The sequence below is a fragment of the Microcaecilia unicolor genome, chromosome 9 (assembly GCF_901765095.1).
Source record: "Microcaecilia unicolor chromosome 9, aMicUni1.1, whole genome shotgun sequence".
Lineage (NCBI taxonomy): Eukaryota > Metazoa > Chordata > Amphibia > Gymnophiona > Siphonopidae > Microcaecilia > Microcaecilia unicolor.
Window position 1 is genome coordinate 129849297 of NC_044039.1, and position 19501 is coordinate 129868797.

Consider the following 19501-nt stretch of genomic DNA (forward strand, 5'->3'; position numbering starts at 1 on the left):
CAGGGTTCTGTGCATCTGCCTACTCCTCTACCTGCTTGGTTGCGATCTCTTCCTTTAGTTTACTGTTCTGAAGACAACGTTCTGACTTTTGACGCATGGTCAGGGCACGGGTCAGTGGAGTGGCTTCACCACCATGAATCCACGAACTGTTCAGGGTGTCTCAGTGACTTGAGAACGTTGTCTTCAGAACGTTGAGGGTGAGTTTTATTATAGTAGATATATATATATATATATATATCAAACATATAAATGGCGAGTGACCGTACTCACTCGCAAATGCGCAGTGGAGAGTTCCCTCTCTGTCCCGTCCCCGCGTCAATACGTGATGACGGGGGCGGGACAGAGAGGGAAACTGTGCGAAGCCACCAACGTCGCTACCGCTCCCCCCCAAGGTCGCTGCCGCCCCCTCCACCCGGCCCGAGCACTCTCTTCAGTATTGAACTTACATCGGCAAAACGCAGCACGCAGAACAGCTGAGCTCCCGCTGCCCTTTCTTCCCTGCCTGTGTCCCGCCCTCGCCGACATTACGTCATACGAGGACGGGACACAGGCAGAGAAGGAAGGCCGATGGGAGCTCAGCTGATCTGCGTGCTGCCTGCGTTTTGCCGATGTAAGTTCAATACCAAAGAGAGGGCCCGGGCCGGGTGCAGGGATAGCGCCGCAGCGACCTCGGGGGGGGGGGGGGCAGCGGCAAGGGGGGGGAGGGCTTGCCAAAACCCCATACTAGCCCGTTTTAACGGGCTCAACGGCTAATATATATATATATAGCAAAAGAAATTATATATTACAATCTGTGCATAAAATACCCATTACATAAATTCACTCCTGCAAATCTGAAAAAGGCACACTTTTACACATGCTTATAGAATGCAACCATACTTTTCAATTTTGGAACAAAGCATGGCAAAAAATCTGAACTATACTTTCTTTGTCTGAAAACATCTCTACAAGCAAAATTATTTTTGGTTCTCTTGCTTTGGAAACCCCAATAGACCCGTGTCTTTCCAAGTTTAAAGGGGGTCTGGATGGATTCCTGAAGGAAAAGTCCATTGATCGTTATTAAATTCGGGGTTTTTGCCAGGTTCTTGGGGCCTGGATCGGCCGCTGTCGGAGACAGAATGCTGGGCTTGATGGACCTTTGGTCTTTTCCCAGCGTGGCAGTGCTTATGTACTTATGTACACATTAATTGTTATAGCGCTAAAAATGGTGACAACTAACTGGAAAGACAATACCAACCTCAACATTCATTTCTGGTGGCATTCTGTCTTACAGATTCATAAATTTGAAATTTCCCTTGCTATTAAATTAAAATTAATACATCAAGCTAAAAAAAATATGGCAACCAATTGAACATTATTTGACAAATGGTCAACCCAACTCTTCTATATAATGTTCATTTTTGTCTACTTGCTTATATGCAGAAACAAGTAATAACCTTCAAATACCATAATTTAGTTGTATAGTGTCATGTATTCTAACAAATCTTGTATTCTAACAAGCCATTTAAACTCTTGTTGTATTAACACATTATTGCATAAAGGCCATTGTATTCATATCTTCATGTTAGGTCTTCAGCTACTATTACTCTCCCTACTCCTTTTCCCCCCTTTTCTTCTGTCTTTTCTTGTTCCAATTACCTTATCATTTACTTTTCTCCCTATACATTTTATATTTTCAAGACATTTACTTTATCTTAAAATAAACATAAAAGTTTAAGTTTGAAAATTTTATTATAATGTGTTAATGATTATCACTTTGCATAACTTACTAGAAAATGTACAAATAAGATAATAACATTTTTGAATATCTATTTTCCCTGTTCCTTTTATGTATCCCTCTTTTCTAACAAAACTTTCAATAAAATCTCTTCAAAAAAATAAATAAATAAATTCACTCCAGATTGTATACAGTGGTGGAAATAAGTATTTGATCCCTTGCTGATTTTGTAAGTTTGCCCACTGACAAAGACATGAGCAGCCCATAATTGAAGGGTAGGTTATTGGTAACAGTGAGAGATAGCACATCACAAATTAAATCCGGAAAATCACATTGTGGAAAGTATATGAATTTATTTGCATTCTGCAGAGGGAAATAAGTATTTAATCCCTCTGGCAAACAAGACCTAATACTTGGTGGCAAAACCCTTGTTGGCAAGCACAGCGGTCAGACGTCTTCTGTAGTTGATGATGAGGTTTGCACACATGTCAGGAGGAATTTTGGTCCACTCCTCTTTGCAGATCATCTCTAAATCATTAAGAGTTCTGGGCTGTCGCTTGGCAACTCGCAGCTTCAGCTCCCTCCATAAGTTTTCAATGGGATTAAGGTCTGGTGACTGGCTAGGCCACTCCATGACCCTAATGTGCTTCTTCCTGAGCCACTCCTTTGTTGCCTTGGCTGTATGTTTTGGGTCATTGTCGTGCTGGAAGACCCAGCCACGACCCATTTTTAAGGCCCTGGCGGAGGGAAGGAGGTTGTCACTCAGAATTGTACGGTACATGGCCCCATCCATTCTCCCATTGATGCGGTGAAGTAGTCCTGTGCCCTTAGCAGAGAAACACCCCCAAAACATAACATTTCCACCTCCATGCTTGACAGTGGGGACGGTGTTCTTTGGGTCATAGGCAGCATTTCTCTTCCTCCAAACACGGCGAGTTGAGTTCATGCCAAAGAGCTCAATTTTTGTCTCATCTGACCACAGCACCTTCTCCCAATCACTCTCGGCATAATCCAGGTGTTCACTGGCAAACTTCAGACGGGCCGTCACATGTGCCTTCTTGAGCAGGGGGACCTTGCGGGCACTGCAGGATTGCAATCCGTTATGTCGTAATGTGTTACCAATGGTTTTCGTGGTGACAGTGGTCCCAGCTGCCTTGAGATCATTGACAAGTTCCCCCCTTGTAGTTGTAGGCTGATTTCTAACCTTCCTCATGATCAAGGATACCCCACGAGGTGAGATTTTGCGTGGAGCCCCAGATCTTTGTCGATTGACAGTCATTTTGTACTTCTTCCATTTTCTTACTATGGCACCAACAGTTGTCTCCTTCTCGCCCAGCGTCTTACTGATGGTTTTGTAGCCCATTCCAGCCTTGTGCAGGTGTATGATCTTGTCCCTGACATCCTTAGACAGCTCCTTGCTCTTGGCCATTTTGTAGAGGTTAGAATCTGACTGATTCACTGAGTCTGTGGACAGGTGTCTTTCATACAGGTGACCATTGCCGACAGCTGTCTGTCATGCAGGTAACGAGTTGATTTGGAGCATCTACCTGGTCTGTAGGGGCCAGATCTCTTACTGGTTGGTGGGGGATCAAATACTTATTTCCCTCTGCAGAATGCAAATAAATTCATATACTTTCCACAATGTGATTTTCCGGATTTAATTTGTGATGTGCTATCTCTCACTGTTACCAATAACCTACCCTTCAATTATGGGCTGCTCATGTCTTTGTCAGTGGGCAAACTTACAAAATCAGCAAGGGATCAAATACTTATTTCCACCACTGTATATACTATTTCAGAATACAAAGTCTCCCTACCTATATATAAATATCAAAATTATCTAACGATAATTTTGAAATGTTTACCAATGTATTACTTTAGGAAAACTAACACCAAAATCTTAATTCTGATGAACATTCAGAGGGATAATCCAAATTCTCCTGTGCTCATAAATCCAATGTGCAGCCATGGAAGAGCTGTGGCGTCTTAAAGAATCCTTTAGACAAATGAATCAATCCAAGCAGTAGCAGTCCATGCAATGATGACTCTTGATATCAATGGTGATTTCCCAAGGAAATATTAAAAGTTATTCTGCTGACAACTCTGTTAATAATCATAAAAAAGTACAGGAGAATTATATATTAAAACTATCCATAAAATATCATTCTCATAAATATAAAACTATTAGCAAAATGTAGTATTACTTACAATCATGTGTTATTGAAAATTCTAAGTGAGTCCTGCTAGATGGGAAACAATGGGTTCAACTGCCTACTCACAGAGAATTTTTAATGACACGATTATAATTAATACTAAATAGTTTTACATTTATGATAATTCTGCACTGAAATTGGATACTGAATTTGCATTTTCATTGTTCTTTAGATACTGGAAGGAACTCTAATTGTAGGATTAGGTTTTTCCTCATTTTGTAAGGACGATGCAGAAAAGGCATCAGTCATTTCTTCAGTTGATGTCTAAAGTACTTCAGATTGGTGGTGGTGGTGGTGGTGGGGGGGGGGTTCCCCTGAATTAACCTTGCAAGTGTTTGCTACTCTTTCACGAAGCTTATCTTTTTTGAACCATCTCATCTGTACTTATCGAACTTCACTGGTTGTCAAAACAGGCATGCTGGTTTTTGTTTGTTTTTTTAATATGTACCATAGTTTTTAGAGCTCTACATGGACTGGGTACCAGTTATAATATGTAGACCTCTTCTCCCTCTTTTCCCCCAAATAATTTCTCATATGAATAAAGCTTTGCTTTTAAAATTTTCCAACAAGAAGTGCTGTCTGACATCAAAGATATTTTCCTAGAGAGGGGTCAAGGGGAGACATGCTGGATGGGGAGAGAGCAGTCAAGAGGAGAGATGGGAAAAGGAGAAATATGCTGGATGGGGAGAGAGGGGAAAGGGGGAGAAATGCTGGATAGAAGTGTGGAGGAGATATTACTTTCACTAATATTGGACAATAAGTATGTTTCCAATGAAATTGATGGACTATGCACCGTTATGGTCTTGAAGAAACCAACCAGATGATCAATGTGGAATAATGATTTAGATAAATAATAACTGGGGATAATCGGGTTAATACCACGTTTTCTTTGTTTGCTGTTGCTTAAATTGATCTCCTTGTCTTGTTTCACTCTCCCTATTTATTTTGTGGTCTAAGAGAGAGAAAGATTGTATAAAATCCATTTATCTTGTTGAGATTGTTTTCTTCTAATATTGTTTTAATGTACAATCATCTCTGTTTTACTGTTTTGCAAGTGATCCTTGTAAAATGAAAAAATTATAAATAAATGATTAAAAAAAAAAAAGTGTGGAGGAGAGAGAAGAGCAAGTGCTGGATGGATGTGTGGAGGAGAGGAGAGGAAGTTGCAATGCTGGATGGATGTGGGGAGAGCGGCAGATGATGGAAGTGGGGAGGAAAGAGGTGGAAATTCTGGATGAAAGTGGGGAAAAGAGAAGGGCAAGCTGTAGGTAGACATAGTCTAAAGAGGGAAATTGAAGACTGGATACCAAGAAAGAACCAAGGAAGAAAATAGAATAAAGTTGAAAGGAAAAGGAGAAGAAAAACGACAAACAGAAAAACTGGAAACAGTGTTAAGAGAAGGCGAGGGAAGTAGAAACCAGAAACTTGGACCAACACAACTGAAAAAAAGTACACAACCAGACAACAAAGATAGAAAAAAGAATTTTATTTTTAGTTTAAGATAAAGTAGTGTGGTGGCTGTGTTATTTTTTGTTTTATTTGTAGTTGTTAATTTTTAATATAGTGAATGGAATATGTCAGTTTTTGAAATTTACATCTACTATCTTTATTTGTTTTTCTGGTGTTATCCTGCATGCCAGAGTCTGGTTTGGGGGGATTTCAGCTTTTTGTCTATATATATTTTATTAGTTTACTAGTAAAAAAGGCCCATTTCTTAACGCAATGAAACGGGCGCTAGCAATGCAATGAGTTCCTGCCATTAATGTTTCCACGGTTGTATTCTGAATATAATTGTTGTTTAAATGTGTAAGATTTCTTTATATACAATATTTTTTGTGTAAACTGTGTTACAATGTGGTAAAAGTTTTCCTTGTTCAGCCCTTCAATCAGTTTAACAATCACATCAGAAGAGCTCCTTACTTGTGAGAATACAACATACAGTTGCCCATGTGAGAGACTGAGAGTGACAGTGTGTTTTACAGACAGTGTAAGAGAGAGATACACAGAGTGATTGTGTGTGTGTGTGTGTATGTATGTGTTTGAGTGACAAAGTGATTAAATGTTTGTCTTCCCTTCCGTTCTGTGCACTTGCCTCCACTGATGTTCATACCTCCCTGTATATGATTGTTTGTTAGAGATTCAATCCACTCTACTTCCCTCCTCCAAGTTCCGTCCTGATTGGTTCTTCGTTCCTGTGATGTCACGTTTGTTTGCTTGGCAACTATGCAGCGTTCCGTTTCCTCGACGTGAGGGGGGGGGGGGGGACAGTGAGAGCCAATGAAATGAACCCTACACTGCCACAGTGCCATAGAGTCAGCTTCAGAATGTTGGAGATACTTTTTATTATATAGGATGGTCACTCTTTCTTTTTGGACCTAGGGACTGGTGCACTATTTTCAATGACGTCTTTTTTATATGCTCCATGGCTGGTAAAATGTGTATGGCTACAGTGGGGGTGGAGCCACAAATAGTGACCCCGCCCTTAAGGTTGACTCTGTATGAGTACTGGTACCTTTTTTCCTAAAAAAAAAAAAAAAAGCACTAGTCTTCATTCTTATTTCTATATTATGGGCCCTGTTTACTAATCCATGCTGTAGGCGTGCAAACTTTTTAGCACGCGGGTTAGCACTAAAGACACCCATAGGAATATAATGGGGGTCTGTATCGTTAGCACGCACTAATTTTTAGCATGAGCTAAAATGTTAGCGCATCTACAGTGAGGCTTAATAAACAGGGCCCTATAGTTTATGGTATTTGGACATCCCATGTTTAGTGGACTATTTGGGTCTAACCTAGTAAATCAAGCATATTACAATGTTCTCAAACCTTTCCCGTGGGACGCACAGCTAGTAGGGATTGCATGGTATCCAAAGAAAAAATGAATACAATTTTATTTCATGCATATTCATGGAATATATCTTGGAAATCTGACTGATCATGGCCCCCAGTACAGTTTTGAAAACCACTGACATGTTATGCTGTGATTAATTTTTTTTTAACTGGCAATATTCCCATTTTGCAACAAGATGTTCTAATCTTGTAAATGTTATTTCGTAAAAAAAAAATAAAGATATATAAATAAAAGGAGCACTGTGGAACACATCCAACACACTGAAGAGCACAGCTAAGAGGGGAATGCAATTGTAAAAAAAGGCTTCTAGCTTTTTCCATGTACAGCAAGAGCAAGTTTCAAATTAGTACTGTCTGATTAAGCATACATGTCCACAGTAAATCCTTGTATCACTCAGACTAAGGGGTCCTTTTACTAAGATGGGCTAACGGATTTAGCATGCGCTAAATGCTAGAAGCCCATAAGAATAAAATGGATTTCTTACCATTTAGTGCACCTTAGTAAAAGGACTCCCTAAAGTTCTTCTCCATAGCAATTTTTCTATCTTTTGCCAAAGTTTCCAGTTGTTCATCTAGGCATTCTACCATACCTGGCTCCCATTTGCTACTGGAAACCATGACCAGATCTCTCAGCTGATCTACACTGATTATCTGAATTTTCTAAGAGATTAATTGTTCCATAGTTTTGCTAAGAAAAACTAAGATTAATCTAAGCAATTACTAAATCACATTAAAAGTAATACATAGAAATAAAAATAAACCTGTTTTATCCTAAATCACATTAATGTATGCATTATTTAAGCACTTTTGCATTTATGCAAGCAACCCAAGTTGCACAAAATAAGGCAACATTTTGAATATAGTAAAGAAAAAAATTGTAATTACATATGCTGTGTGTGCATCTCTTAGGATCCTCTTTAGTAAGGGGTTCATCCTATTTTGTGCTTATGAGAATAATTTCTAACAAAACAAAAGTTATAGAGCACATTTCTTCACAATTAAGTTTATGATATACTTAAACAAAACGAACAAAAACTAAACAAAGCTAAAAGTTACCTGATGTGGCCGAGGACTGTTCTATTATTCCAACCTTTACGACCTGAAAGAAAATTAGAGGATTGATTAGGCAATGACAGCTTTTGATGCTTGTTTCAAATCATAAGGGCCTTTTATCAAGTTGCGCTAGCAGCTCCTGTGCGGGTTTGCTGAGAGCCCATTCACTCTGAATGGGCTTTGTTGGAATTACTGTACCAGGAGCCATTAGTGCGGCTTGATAAAAGAAGCCCTAAGTTACTCAATCATGCCAAACATCTAGCCATTAACTTTTAGTTCTAGAAATAACTGCGCTGATGGACAATTTAGGTCTAGATTTACTAATCTGTGTTAATGCATTAACACGCATTATTGTTATTTAACACTTGTTCTATTAATGTCAATGACACCTATTTATTAATAATATACATTAAATTGCAGAAATACATATTGAAGTGCAATAACGCAAACAGTGCATTAATGCATTAGTATATCTAGTCCTCTGTGTCTCAGTTGGTGTTTATATCCCCCCCAAAAAGGGGGGGAGGGAATCAATAAATTACTAATTTCTAGAGTGCTACTAGACATATTAGTTGACAGCTGCAGAAAAACAGATAAACAAAGCTAGTTTTCTCACCAAGGGCCCTGTTTACTAAGCTGCGCTGAAGGCGCGCTAACATTTTTAGTGTGTGCTAAAAATTAACGCGTGCTAACACTAAAGACACCCACAGGAATATATGGGTGTCTCTAGCATTAGCACACCCTAAAATGCTAGCATACCTTAGTAAGCAGGGCTCCAAGTATTTAACAAGCAAAGGGCTAGACAAACATAAAACCATTTCAACTAATGTCACAGTAAACACCTCAAGACATCTGGTACGCGAATGTGCTTGCATTATCAGATTTAAAAAATAAAAAGAACAACTCGAATTGGTGTAAACCGGATAGCCTACAAGATATAATTAAAAACATTCTTACATCAGCTTGTTATAACACAGGCTGGTTGAAGAAATACAGCCGGCAATTTACCATAACCTATGAATTTCACCATATAAGCCCATGAATAATTTTACAAATGTCTGCAAATATTTAGTTTGTGTGTCAGTGGATTGCCAGCAGTTTTAAAGGGGCTGCCATTGCCTTTATAACTTATTTTGATTATCCTGCATACAATTTTTCCCCAATTGAAAGAAAACTTGGGAATGAGGGGACATAAGATGAAGGTGAAATCGGATTGACTCAGAAGTAACCCGAGGAAATTCTTAACAGAAAGGGTGGTGAATTCATGGAACAGCCTCCTGGTGGAGACAAAAACAGTATCTGAATTCAAGAAAGCATGGGACAAGTACATAAGATCTCTAAGGTAGATGGCAAGGATGGACAGACTGGCTAGGCCAAATGGATTTTATCTGTCTTCATTTTTCTATGTTTCTATATCCCACTCATAAGCCAAAATGCTCTGCAAAGCACATTTTGCAAAAGCACACCTTTACTCAGGCTGTATGTTCTGTTTTATCTAATTGGCTACTGCAACCTCAACCCAGATAGAAAACCATAAACAACTATGGAAAGCATGCAGAAAATGGCTCATGGAATTTAAATTTATTTACCACCTTTTTGGAAAAATGTTATTTTAATTCATCTGCATGCACAAGTGTGTCCGTCAGACCTGGAGGCCATAGGAGAGAGGCAGTCTGATTGGATCTGTACCTACACATTCTATTGCTTGGGAAAGATTATAATGAAACCACTGTTTTTAGCTTTTATATACTATCTGTATATTGCTTTGATTTATTTATTTAAAAAAGTGATCCATCAAGTTGTAATAAACAAACAACCATTAGATGCCACTATCAATGGATTTGAAAGGATATATTTTTATAGTTAACCACAGCTCCTGCCTGCCAGAAAGGGCATAGGAAGGAAACTGTAGCCATGAGGAGGGGGAATGGGTCGTGACCACAGAGCAAGTCTGGATGAGGCAGTGGTGTATCTAGGTTAGCTGCCATCTGGGGCAGGTTGCTGCTACATCCCCGTAGCACATCACCATCCCCCCCCCCCCCCACCCCAGCACATCATCCTCACCACTTGGGGTTGCATGGAGCAGTCGCGTGGCTGTTGGCTCCACCGGTCCCCTGCCCCAGAACAGGAAGAAACGTCAGAGGGGGCAGGGAACCAGCGGAGCCAACAGCCACGCAACTGCCCCGTGCATCCCCTTGCTGCCTGCAACCGGGGTGGACCACCCAACCTTGGAACGCTAGAGGGATAAGGACAGAAGTTTAGCTAAAGCAGTATTCCCAAGTAAGATAAAACAGGACCTGAGAGTCTTAGCAGAAATAGAAGACCCAGCAGAGGGAGTGCACAAAGGATGAGTGAAGGTGGTTGAAGAAAAGAGGGAGAAGAGGTTGAAAATGATTGATTTAAGTCCAGTACCTTAGAGCTGAAAAACTAGCAAAAGAGGAGGTATCCAGAGTAGAGGAAAATAACCCCTCTCACCCATATGTATTACTTTGTCAAGACATGTAGAACTATCGAGGACAAATAATGAGAGGACAAGAGTGTGAAAGAGATAGACTAGGGGGGACAGAGGAGGACGGTAGGGAGAAATGTAGGAAGGGAGGGGGGCTGGTAGGGCTAAATGCGGGAAGGTGGATAGTGAAAGTTAGACCAGTATAGAAGGAGAACAGTGTTTATGCTGGGACTGGTGGAGGGAAGGAACAAGTGTTCAGGAAAGAGGTGGTAGGCTCAAGAGAGTCTAGAGATTCTTCTGATGAATTTTATCAGTTATAGTTAATTAAATTTATTATACCACAATACATAATAAAATATAAATGGGGTTCACAATTAATTACATAAAATACAAATACAATATCAACAGAAAAGGTACAGAAACACACACACACATACAAACTCTTCCAAATCATATCATCTACAAACCTCCCCACAGAAGCCCCAGGAAATACCAAACTATCAGCTAGTTAGTACATAATCCTCGACAAGACATCAAAATCATTGCAAAATATCATTCTGAATAGTGTTCATAAGAACATAAGTGCTGCCATACTGAGACAGACCGAAGGTCCATTAAGTCCAGCATCCTGTTTCCAACAGTGGCCAATCGAGGTCACAAGTACCTGACAAGATACCAAAAGAATAAAACATATTTAATGCTGCTAATTCTAAAAATAAACAGTGGATTTTCATCAAGTCCATTTTAATTATGACTTATGGACTTTTTTCTTATAGGAAATTATCCAAACCTTTTTTAAACCCCGATAATTGCTTTTACCACATCCTCTGGCAACGAATTCCAGAGTTTAATTACACATTGAGTGAAGAAATATTTTTTCTGGTTTGTTTTAAGTTTACTACTTAGTAGCCTCATTACGTGCCCTCTAGTCCTAGTATTCTTGGAAAGAGTAAGCATGCATTTCAAGTCTACCCGATCCACGCCACTCAGTATTTTATATACCTCTTATCTACCCTCAGCCATCTCTTCTCCAAGCTGAAGCGCCCTAGCCACTTTAGCCTTCCTCATAGGGAAGTTGTCCCATTTTGATAAAATGGGGGAATACCTGAAGAAGGAGCTGTTGGAGTGGGAAGGCATAGGAGAAGTGGAAAATCAGTGGTCAAAGCTAAAGGCTGCTATAAATATGGCAACTGATCTTTACGCGAGGAAAATAAACAAAACCAAGAGAAACAGGCAGCCTAAATGGTTCTCCAAACAAGTAGATGAAAAAATAAGAGCAAAAGAGGCTTTGTTCAAGAAATACAAAAGAACGCAACAAGGGGATCATGGAAAAGATTATTGGATTAAACTCAAAGAAGCGAAGAGGGAAATATGGCTAGCAAAACTGCGAGTGGAAGAAAAAATGGCTAAAAATGCAAAGAGGAGGTGACAAGATCTTTTTCAGATATATTGAAGAAAGGAGAAAAGATAGGAATGGAATTACAAGACTGAAAGATAATGAGAATGGTTATGTGGAGAGTGATGAGGATAAAGCAAACGTGCTAAACAATTACTTCTCTTCAGTATTCACGGAAGAAAATCCTGGAGAAGGACAATGCTTGGCTGCCGAGGGAGTATCTGGGAATGGAGTGGATACTGCATTGTTTAAGGAAGAAAGAGTTTATAAACAGCTGGAGAATCTGCAGGTGGACAAAGCTATGGGGCCGGATACATCCCAGGATACTGAGGGAGCTCAGGGAGATCCTGGTGGGACTTCTTAAAGATTTAAGAAATCTTTAGAGACAGGAGAGGTTCCACGAGATTGGAGACGAGAGGATGTGGTCCCTCTTCACAAAAGTGGAGACAGGGAAGAAGTGGGAAACTACAGACGGTAAGTCTCAAGTTGGTGGTAGGAAAAATAATGGAGTCACTGCTGAAAGAAAGGATAGTTACCTTTCTAGAAGCCAACAGGTTACAGGACCCGAGACAACATGGCTTTACCAAAGGAAAATCCTGCAAAACGAATCTCATTGACTTCTTTGCCTGGGTGACCAAAGAACTGGATGAAGGACGTGCGTTAGATGAAATCTACTTGGATTTCAGCAAAGCCTTTGATACGGTCCCCCACAGAAGACACGTGAATAAGCTGAAAGGGCTGAACTTAGGACCGAAAGTGGAGAACTGGATAAGAAACTGGTTGATCGACAGGTGGCAGAGGGTGGTGGTAAATGGAATCCACTCGGAGGAAAGGAAGGTGAGCAGTGGAGTTCCTCAGGGGTCGTTGCTGTGGCCTATTCTGTTTAATATATTTGTGAGAGATATTGCTGAAGGGTTGTAAGGAAAGGTTTGCCTTTTTGCGGATGACACAAAGATAGCCAATAGAGTGGACACCCTGGAGGGAGTAGAAACAATGAGAAGGCATCTCCGAAAGTTAGAAGAATGGTCGAGGGTCTGGCAGTTAAAATTTAATGTTTTTTCTTTTTTATATGCTAATAGTGCTCAGTAGGAGGGGTCACAGGATTGTTTTGCAGTATAATACTGCTAACACCCCTTAAACCATCATTACACTCCTGCCTTCCTATCCCTACCACCATGTATTGTGAGCTGTCTGTTATATTGACAATGTTCCATTCCTTTCCTAAGGATGACATTGACTCATCATCATCACCACCATCATCATCCTGACCGCTGATTTAATTCTGCCTTGGGCAGCCAGAGCCTTCACATTTTAAATTAGACTGATTTGACTGAGATTCCCTTACATCTTAAATAAAAATGAATGATATGGAAGTCAAAACTCAACTGGAGTCTATGGGATTGTACCAGCAATGAATTAGATGGACTCTTATCTGCCATTATACTTTAAGTTTCTGGGTACTGCCTGATGGCTAATACCCTACTAGAGGTATTAAGAATGATTAAGAAAATGACCAATAGATGGTCATATATATATAGTGCACTCCATTTAAGTACATGTCGGATAAGCGTATGCTCTGTTAACTGCATGCCGTACTTCGGTCCCGTTTTTGGCGCCATCAATTTCTATGGGGACAAACGTCAGTTTAGCGCACCACTGGTAAGTGCAAGATTCGCTTATATGCATGGTTTAAGACCACTCCTCTGCAGGAAAGACTCCGCATAAGCACGTGCACGGAATATGGAAGCCGATTGGCACGTGACAACCAACGAGATTTCAAATTTACCACCCCTTTAACTGCCACAGGCAGAATAAGCAAAAGAATGTTGTTAGAGTGTACACTGGAGTTGTCGTGCAACTGTAAGACTTTAACACTGGATGAACGAATAGAAGTTCTTAAAAAATTAGAAAACAAACAAAGTCAAGCATCTATTGCTAAAGAATATGGTGTCAATCCCAGTCAAATTTCACGTATCTGGAAGCAGAAAGACCAGCTTCTGGAAGACTGGCAAAACAATACAAATCCACACCGGAAACGAAAACGGGCAGGAAAAGCTGAGGATGTAGAAGATGCTCTTCTTCAGTGGTTTTCTCAAGTCAGGAGCAGACAGTTTCCTGTCAGTAGTACACTGCTTATGGAGAAAGCTAATCAGCTAGCGGAAAGTCTTGGACTAACTGAATTCAAAGCCACTGCTGGATGGTTGGAAAGATGGAAGGAGAGGAACAACATAAAATTCAAGAAATACCATGGTGAAAAACAAGTCGCTGATGACTTTGGTGCTGAAAATTGGGTTGTTTCAGTTCTTCCTACCATCTTGAACGAGTTTGCACCTCGTGACATTTTTCATGCTGATGCAAATGGTCTCTACTGACGAGCGATTCCTGATGGAACACTTGCATTCAAACAAGCCGAACTACAGGAGGCAAAATGTTGAAGGACTGACTGACGATCCTCCTTTGCTGCAATATGGATGGGAGTGAGAAGTTGGAACCCCTTGTCATTGGAAAGAGCAAACAGCCCCATTGCTTCAAGAATGTTAAGCGACTTCCTGTGTCATATGAGGCTAATGCAAATTCATGGATGACTGGGGAAATTTGGAAGCAGTGGCTAAATAAGTTAGACACTAGAATACAGGCACAAAAGTGTCCGAGTTTGTTGCTTTGTGATAACTGTGCTGCACACAGTGATGATGTCAGGCTATCTAACGTCAAGGTGGTCTTCCTGCCACCAAACACTACCTCTCATACTAGCCAATTTCAAACAACATTATCGGGCTCTTGTGCTACATCGTCTGATGAGCATTATGGATGACTAGACTGGCAAGGATAAACGTGCTGTTGAACTGGCTCGTAATCTATCACTGTTGGATTCCCTACATATGCAGAAAGAAGCCTGGAAACATGTTACACAGGCAACCATTGTGAACTGCTACAAGCGGGCAAGCTTTGTTAAGGATGTGGAGAGGGACGAAACAGATGCAGCTGTTGCAAACGCATCAGATGAACAGGCTAATAATATCCCAGCCAGTGTTACTGAAAAAGAGTTTCATCACTACGTAGCTGTTGATTACGATCTACAAACAGCTGATGACAGCACTGATGTCGAGACATGCGCCTACACGCAGGCAATGGCTGATGATGAAACAGATGATGAAATGAGCAGCCAGGCACATGCTGACAAAATTCAACAACCACCTCCTGTCACTTTTGCCAGAGCGCTGGAGAGTCTGAACACCGTGCGGGCCTATCTGGAGGCCACTGGATGTCAGTGCTATGACAGTTTTTGCCATCTGGCAGACATAGTCTATGGAACTCACAGACACAAGAGTGTACAGAGGATTATGACTGATTACTTCAAGTAAGCCTAACATCAGTTAACGGAGACTGTATACTGTACGTATAATAAACAGTACTGTACATATGTTTATCAGATGTCAAGCTTCTTTGGGTCACAACGGTTAAGTGCATGCTCCGGTTACTGCATGTATTTCTTTGGTCCCAGACCCTTGCACTTAAGTGGATTGCACTGTGTGTGTGTGTGTGTGTGTGTGTGTGTGTATATATATATTTTTTTTTTTTCATTTTATTTTGCTTTCTTTAATTAAAATGAGGATTGCTAGAGGAAATAGGCATGATCTGTTTCAGAACACCCGAGCCATTCATGATGCAGAATTCATCTTCTACAATTTTGATGCTGCCATTTAAAGGTTTAATATTGTACCTTATCTGACACTATTTCATTATTAATACAATATGATTTGCAGAAGTCACATTCCAAATAGATACTCTGTACTTTGACTTCCACATCAGAAAAAAATACTCACCCCAACAAATGGAATAAACTTCTGGGAGCAGTCTTCATCAGGGCTGAAGATAGTAATGAAAAATACAGTTAACACCTCACATAAGAATGCACATTAAAACATTTTAATCTATGCATATATTTTATTCTTATTGCACTCGAGCATGCAGCAATGAACCAAAATTTGCAAGCATCAAGATTCTTACTACTTCTAAAATATTTTCTTGTCAGTCAAATGCACAATCACAGTAAGGCTGCAAAGACTTATCTTTTTTAGAAATTTTTTTAAAATTTTGTATTTATAAGAATTTAGAATATTTAACTAGTATAGCACTTGAGAAGAAGTACAGGAAACATATATAAAAAAGAAAATTAAAGAAATCTATGCCATTACATACAAAAAACAAAATCTCATTTCCTGCATAAAAAGTCCACAATAGTGGAGCAGAGAAACCCTAATAGCTATAAGAAAAAATTTCCATAAGGAAAAGAAGACTAGTGCGTTGGTTACACCTACTTATTGGAAGATGTTTCAGAGCCTGACACTCCCTGAAGTGCTAGGGCTCCTATCCGAAGGAAACAATAGGCATGTATCACTTAAGAAAAAAGCTGATTATGATGGATCATAAAAATGTATTTCACAATATATTAGAATGGAAACATCAAAAAATATTGCTCTTTGCTGTAAATCAGAAACTTCTTTCTTTTCTGAATAGGCCTTGTTACATCAGGAAAAACCCTTAAATGGATATTATGTAAAAAAAACAAATTGAAATCAAGATAATGATTAGTCTCATAGGCGAACTGTACAATGTTAGCCAAAGAACATTCTTTTCTAATAGTCACAGAATTAGTACAGACATCCAAAGTATCTGAAGAAATTTCAGAAGTCTCATGTTTACTCCATACTCCCAAGTCTCACTTTTAGCAAATGGAAACACTAATTCTATAATCTTGCATGCCCAATTTTATACTTACTGCGCAAATCTGTGCAAGTTATAGATTAGTGCCAGTTACTAATGTAACTTAATTGCTTAAATAGCTAATTGGTATTAACAACCAATAGGCATTAATCTGCAGTTACACATGTAACTGCCCTTAGTAGGTATTCTGGAAACTATGCACACAAAATCAAAAACGCACAATTGCAAGGGGGGGGGGGGGGGGGTGGACTGGGAGGGGAATGGGTAGGTCCGTGGCATGCCTAGCACTTATATGCGTGGATTACAGAATACCATCAGTTATGAATCTAACAGGTGTAAGCATTTACACCATCCTTTCAGCTGGCATTAGTGCTCATACCTAAAGTTAGGTGCATAGTTTGGACTTAAACTAGTATTCTGTAACATCAATTACATGCATAATTGCCAATACAGAATTCATGCTTACTGCTCAGCATCTCAGCACCTAATTTTAGGCAACCAGTAGAGAATTACTCCCAATATGCATAAACCATGACAGACAAAGCATAGGGAGCACATTTTCAAAATCTCCAACATATATTCATTTAACATTTCTCTCATAGACATATGTGGCACTTTTGGAAAATCTTTAAATCAAAGGTTTCCATTTCTAATCCCTTCAGATTCTTTTGGAGATGCTTATCTTTAACTAAAATATCCCAATTTTTCTCCAGTTTCTTAAGTTGTGAATCTACAATGTCCAGTTTCCCATTATAAGGAGGGACAGCTTCTGCTGGTACTGATTTTACAGTTGTCAATTTAGCAGGTTGCTCTCTCAAACACTTAAACTGTGCAGTAAGTACTTTCTGAAGTGACCCACTTGCATAGTACCTTTTGTTCTCTAGATCTGATTCCTTCCAGTTGGTTGAAACTACCATCAGTAGGGTTGCTCCCTTGTCTTCATTACATTCTTATCAATTGTTTAACATCAGGCCACTTACCAGTTCCTTTGAAATCAGCCCTCATTAACCCTACTTAAAAAAAAAAATCTAACCTTGACCCAATGCAGGCTAACATCTATTGTCCAGTTTCCAATCTACCTTTTCTTTCTAAAGTTTTGGAGACGGTCGTTCATGACCAACTATCCTTTTATTGAGTCTATTAATGCATTACACCCTCAACAGTTAGGATTCCTTGCTAATTTTAGTACAGAAACAGTGCTTACCACCATAGGCGCCTGGTATAAGAGGCTTGGGGAGGCTATGCCTCCCCAGCCACAGCAGGATGGATCAGCTGTTTCTATAGAAATGCTAAATAGTATTAGTAGTAGTTCTCCTGTCAGTCTTGCTGCTCTGGGCGGATTTAAATAGCAGCAGCTTCAGTGAAAGCCGTCTCTAGCCTGTGTATAACCAGTTGTAATTTGATTATCTTACTGCTGGGAGAGCAGAGCAGGGGGGTTGCCAGGGAGATATTTAACTAGGATCATGAATTCCTGCACATGAGCAGTTCACACCAAAGAGACTTGCACTGACCCCTGAAATTTTAAAAGTGCTAAAAATAAGTTTTAAAAGTATTTGCATTAAACCTAATTGCAGAATTTAGGTGCTAGGAAGTGGGATTGGTATGTTATGTTCTCAAATTTGCTCAAGCCATATGCAAATTAGTCCGTTTTTGGGAGGTTCTCATTTGCATATTTATGGGTAAAAATTGTTGGAAATGTTTACAGCCTTAATGTAAGGGCATGGCTCTAATGAAAAATGTGAACTTTGATCCAAAAATGAAGGGTTTAGCTAGTGTTTTTGACTAAAAATTCCCATTAGAGTGTTTGTATGTTAATCTGCATTCAAATAGAGCTCTCTGATTGGATGAGCAGCTCCTGTTAGAAAATCTGCCCAGGAACAGAGAGGAGAGGAGAGAATCAATGGGTGGGTGGGTGTGGATGGCTGGAGGGGGGGCAGGGGAGAGGAGAGAATCAATGAGTGGCTATGGATGGCTGGAGGGGGGGCAGGGGAGTGAGGACAAGAAAAGAAGAAGAAAGGCCTCCCTGAATGCTGAAGAGACTCTGCACAGCTGGCTGGATCACCGTGGAAGCAGTGGAACAAACACCTGTGCAACCTGCACTTGAAAAGAAAAACAAAACCGCAATCGAAGGAAGCTGTCCAGAAAGTAAAGAAACCAAACTCACTCACCCAGGGTGCCTGAAGATTTGCCTGCTATTCTCAAGTTCATTGAAGGAACACAGATACCTCTCCAGTGGGCAGTGTGAGTTGACATAGAATGTCCATACACTAGGCTGCTTTTTTTTTCCTTTTGTTTTTATGAGGAAGGAGAATGGAGAAGGGCTGAAGAGGGCAGCAGGGTGGGGGAGGGACCTGCGGTGACTAGGTGTACCCCCTAAAGGTGGCACCGCTCAGCCACACACCACATAGCTTTACTAAACTGAGAGACCCAGAACAGGAGCTGCAAAAAGATGAGACCAGGAACTTGTGAGAGACCACCCATCCGCCTGCTGGAGAGAGAATACTGACTGACCAAGGAGCATTCCATCCTAAGAGACAATTCAGTTCAGCACTCTATCTCCACCTGCTGATAAACAGACACAACCCACATATCTCTGGATTCATCTGCTGCTGACTCTAAGGAACATAACTTTTACAAAAGACAGTCCATTTCAGCATCTATGTCTTAACAGTATCACTGCAGGTCTCTGCAGCTGGTGTCTTGATAACGTTATGAGCAGGCAGCCGCCTTAACCCTAGTCCCTGAAGAAAGAATACTGAAACCCGAGGCGTCGGGCGTGTTCAGGGGAAGGCAAAAAGTTGGAGATTTATTTTCAGACACAAGGAGATATTGGACACAGCATAAAAGTAACACGGATACAGCATGACTCAGATAAGTGTTCATTAAATATTTTAACATTAATCACCTTAAGATATCACTGATATTGATGAACATTGGGGCAGGTTACACTTCTTTGAATTGCACATAAGGCTGGTAGGACATTGTTATTACATCATTTGAAGAATTATACCAGTCTGCTAGCACTTATTCGGTGATTCACCATGAAAAAATGAGTAACCCGATGAAAGAAGTGCTATACCACTAAGCAACAGAAATTT

The 19501-nt window shown here is 40.1% G+C and overlaps 1 protein-coding gene across 1 annotated transcript in view; it reads right to left on the reverse strand.

Moving 5' to 3' along the window:
- Positions 1–19501, reverse strand: part of PACS2 (phosphofurin acidic cluster sorting protein 2) — a 550048-nt gene that overhangs the window by 27592 nt on the left and 502955 nt on the right. Inside the window, exons 19-20 of the mRNA XM_030213995.1 lie at positions 15503–15545; positions 7837–7879 (exon numbers count right to left, since the gene is read on the reverse strand). Of these exons, the coding sequence (XP_030069855.1) occupies positions 7837–7879; positions 15503–15545 (86 nt within the window). The remainder of the gene's footprint in view (positions 1–7836; positions 7880–15502; positions 15546–19501) is intronic.